Genomic DNA, 2500 nt, shown 5'->3' on the forward strand with positions numbered 1-2500 from the left:
CACTTCTATTCACATCCCAGTTCAACATTTGAAAAGCATCACCAAGACAAGTTTCCGAATTAATCACAATTCAGTTAATCTGGAAACATTCCTGCACTTTCTTCACACCAAACAGTTGTTTTTTTTTCTTCAGTACCATCATCCTTGATTCTGAACATCAGATTTCCTCATGCCATTTTTTGCCAGGTCATTTCAATGGGAGGGTGCCAGGATTCAAGACAGTCACTTACAGCCATGGGAATAGTGTTCAGGGACAAGGAAATAGTCAAGAACACTGCTCCTTTGTGCTGGCACAAAAGTAAATTCCCCATCCTTGTCACCATCACAATACCCATTCAAAATACACACAAAAAAACCAAACAAAAACAAACAAACAAAGCAAACCACAAACACAAATTCAAGAGAGACTTTCCAAAACTATTTATGGTTTGATTCCTTTGCCACCATCATCATTATCATACTCTTTATCATCATCTCAGGAACTCCATAGAATTATTATTATCATTATTAGTATTAGTATTATTATTATTCCCCACCTCCCCTTCTTCCTTCTTCCTCCTACTCCACCACCTCCTCCACCACCACCTCCTCCTTCTCTTTCCCCCTCCTTCATACTCCTCCTCCTCCTCCCTCCTTATTCCTCCTCCTCATTCCTCCTCCTCCCTCCTTATTCCTCCTCCTCATTCCTCCTCCTCCCTCCTTATTCCTCTTCCTCCTCCTCCCTCCTTATTCCTCCTCCTCATTCCTCCTCCTCCCTCCTTATTCCTCCTCCTCATTCCTCCTCCTCCCTCCTTATTCCTCCTCCTCCTCATTCCTCCTCATCCGTCCGTAATCCTCCTCATTTCTCCTCATCCACAATCCTCCTCAATCCTCCTCAATCCTCCTCCTCAATCCTCCTCATCCACAATCCTCCTCACTCCTCCTCATCCACAATCCTCCTCACTCCTCCTCATCCACAATCCTCCTCAATCCTCCTCCTCAATCCTCCTCATCCACAATCCTCCTCACTCCTCCTCATCCATAATCCTCCTCAATCCTCCTCCTCAATCCTCCTCATCCACAATCCTCCTCAGTCCTCCTCATCCACAATCCTCCTCAATCCTCCTCACTCCTTCTCCTTAACTCTCCTCCTCCCCCTCATTCCTCCTCCTCCCTCCTCAATCCTCCTCATCCCTCCTCAATCATCCTCCTCCTCATTCCTCCTCCTCCCTCCTTAATCCTCCTCCTCCCTCCTCAATCATCCTCCTCACCACCACCTCCTCCACCTTCTCCTCCTTCCTCCTCATCCCTCCCTCTCCCCCTCCACCACCACCTCCTCCTCCCTCCTCCACCTCCTCCTCTTCCTCCTCCTTCCTTCCTCCCCTCCCCTCAATCCTCCTCATCCACAATCCTCCTCACTCCTCCTCATCCACAATCCTCCTCAATCCTCCTCCTCAATCCTCCTCATCCACAATCCTCCTCAATCCTCCTCATCCACAATCCTCCTCAATCCTCCTCACTCCTTCTCCTTAACCCTCCTCCTCCCCCTCATTCCTCCTCCTCCCTCCTCAATCCTCCTCATCCCTCCTCAATCATCCTCCTCCTCATTCCTCCTCCTCCCTCCTTAATCCTCCTCCTCCCTCCTCAATCATCCTCCTCACCACCACCTCCTCCACCTTCTCCTCCTTCCTCCTCATCCCTCCCTCTCCCCCTCCACCACCACCTCCTCCTCCCTCCTCCACCTCCTCCTCTTCCTCCTCCTTCCTTCCTCCCCTCCCCTCCTCCCTTCCTCCCTTCACCATCTCCTCCTCCAACTCCACCTCCTCCTCTTCCTCCTCCTTACTTCCTCCCTCCCTTCCTCCCTTCACCACCACCTCCTCCTCCCTCCTCCACCTCCTCCTCTTCCTCCTCCTTCCTTCCTCCCTCCCGTCCTCCCTTCCTCCCTTCACCATCTCCTCCTCCAACTCCACCTCCTCCTCTTCCTCCTCCTTACTTCCTCCCTCCCTTCCTCCCTCCACCACCATCTCCTCCTCCCTCCTCCACCTCCTCCTCTTCCTCCTCCTTCCTTCCTCCCTCCCTTCCTCCCTTCCTCCCTTCACCACCTCCTCCTCCTTCTTCCACCTTCTCCTCTTCCTCCTCCTTCCTTCCTCCCTCCCCTCCTCCCTTCCTCCCTTCACCACCTCCTCCTCCATCTCCGTTCCAGCCGTGGTGGGCTTCCTGGGCCTGCTCATCTTCGCCGGGGAGGTGAAGAACAAGGCCAGCCGGGAGATCGGGCAGCAGGACAGCACGGGGCGAGGCTTCGGCTTCTCCATCTCGGGGCAGCTCATCGTGGTTCTGGGCTGCTGCCTGCTCGCCTGCGGGCGGGACGTCGCCCAGGGCAGGAGCTCTTCCGCGGCCACAGCTTGAGTGGCTGGAGGAAGGAGGAGGAGGAGGTGGAGGAGGTGGAGGAGGAGGGACGGTGATGGTGGTGAAGGGGTGATACTACTACTACTTCTGCTACTACTACTACTACTAACAGTAT

The 2500-nt window shown here is 53.5% G+C and overlaps 1 protein-coding gene across 1 annotated transcript in view; it reads left to right on the plus strand.

Annotated features, from left to right (window-relative positions):
• LOC143276947 (uncharacterized) overlaps nucleotides 1–2500 on the plus strand; it is a 16988-nt gene that overhangs the window by 12351 nt on the left and 2137 nt on the right. The window contains exon 6 of the mRNA XM_076581625.1: nucleotides 2183–2500. This exon is cut by the window's right edge and continues 2137 nt beyond it. Coding sequence (XP_076437740.1) covers nucleotides 2183–2385 — 203 coding nt within the window. The 3' untranslated portion in view covers nucleotides 2386–2500. The remainder of the gene's footprint in view (nucleotides 1–2182) is intronic.

The sequence above is a fragment of the Babylonia areolata genome, chromosome 33 (assembly GCF_041734735.1).
Source record: "Babylonia areolata isolate BAREFJ2019XMU chromosome 33, ASM4173473v1, whole genome shotgun sequence".
Classification (NCBI taxonomy): domain Eukaryota; kingdom Metazoa; phylum Mollusca; class Gastropoda; order Neogastropoda; family Buccinidae; genus Babylonia; species Babylonia areolata.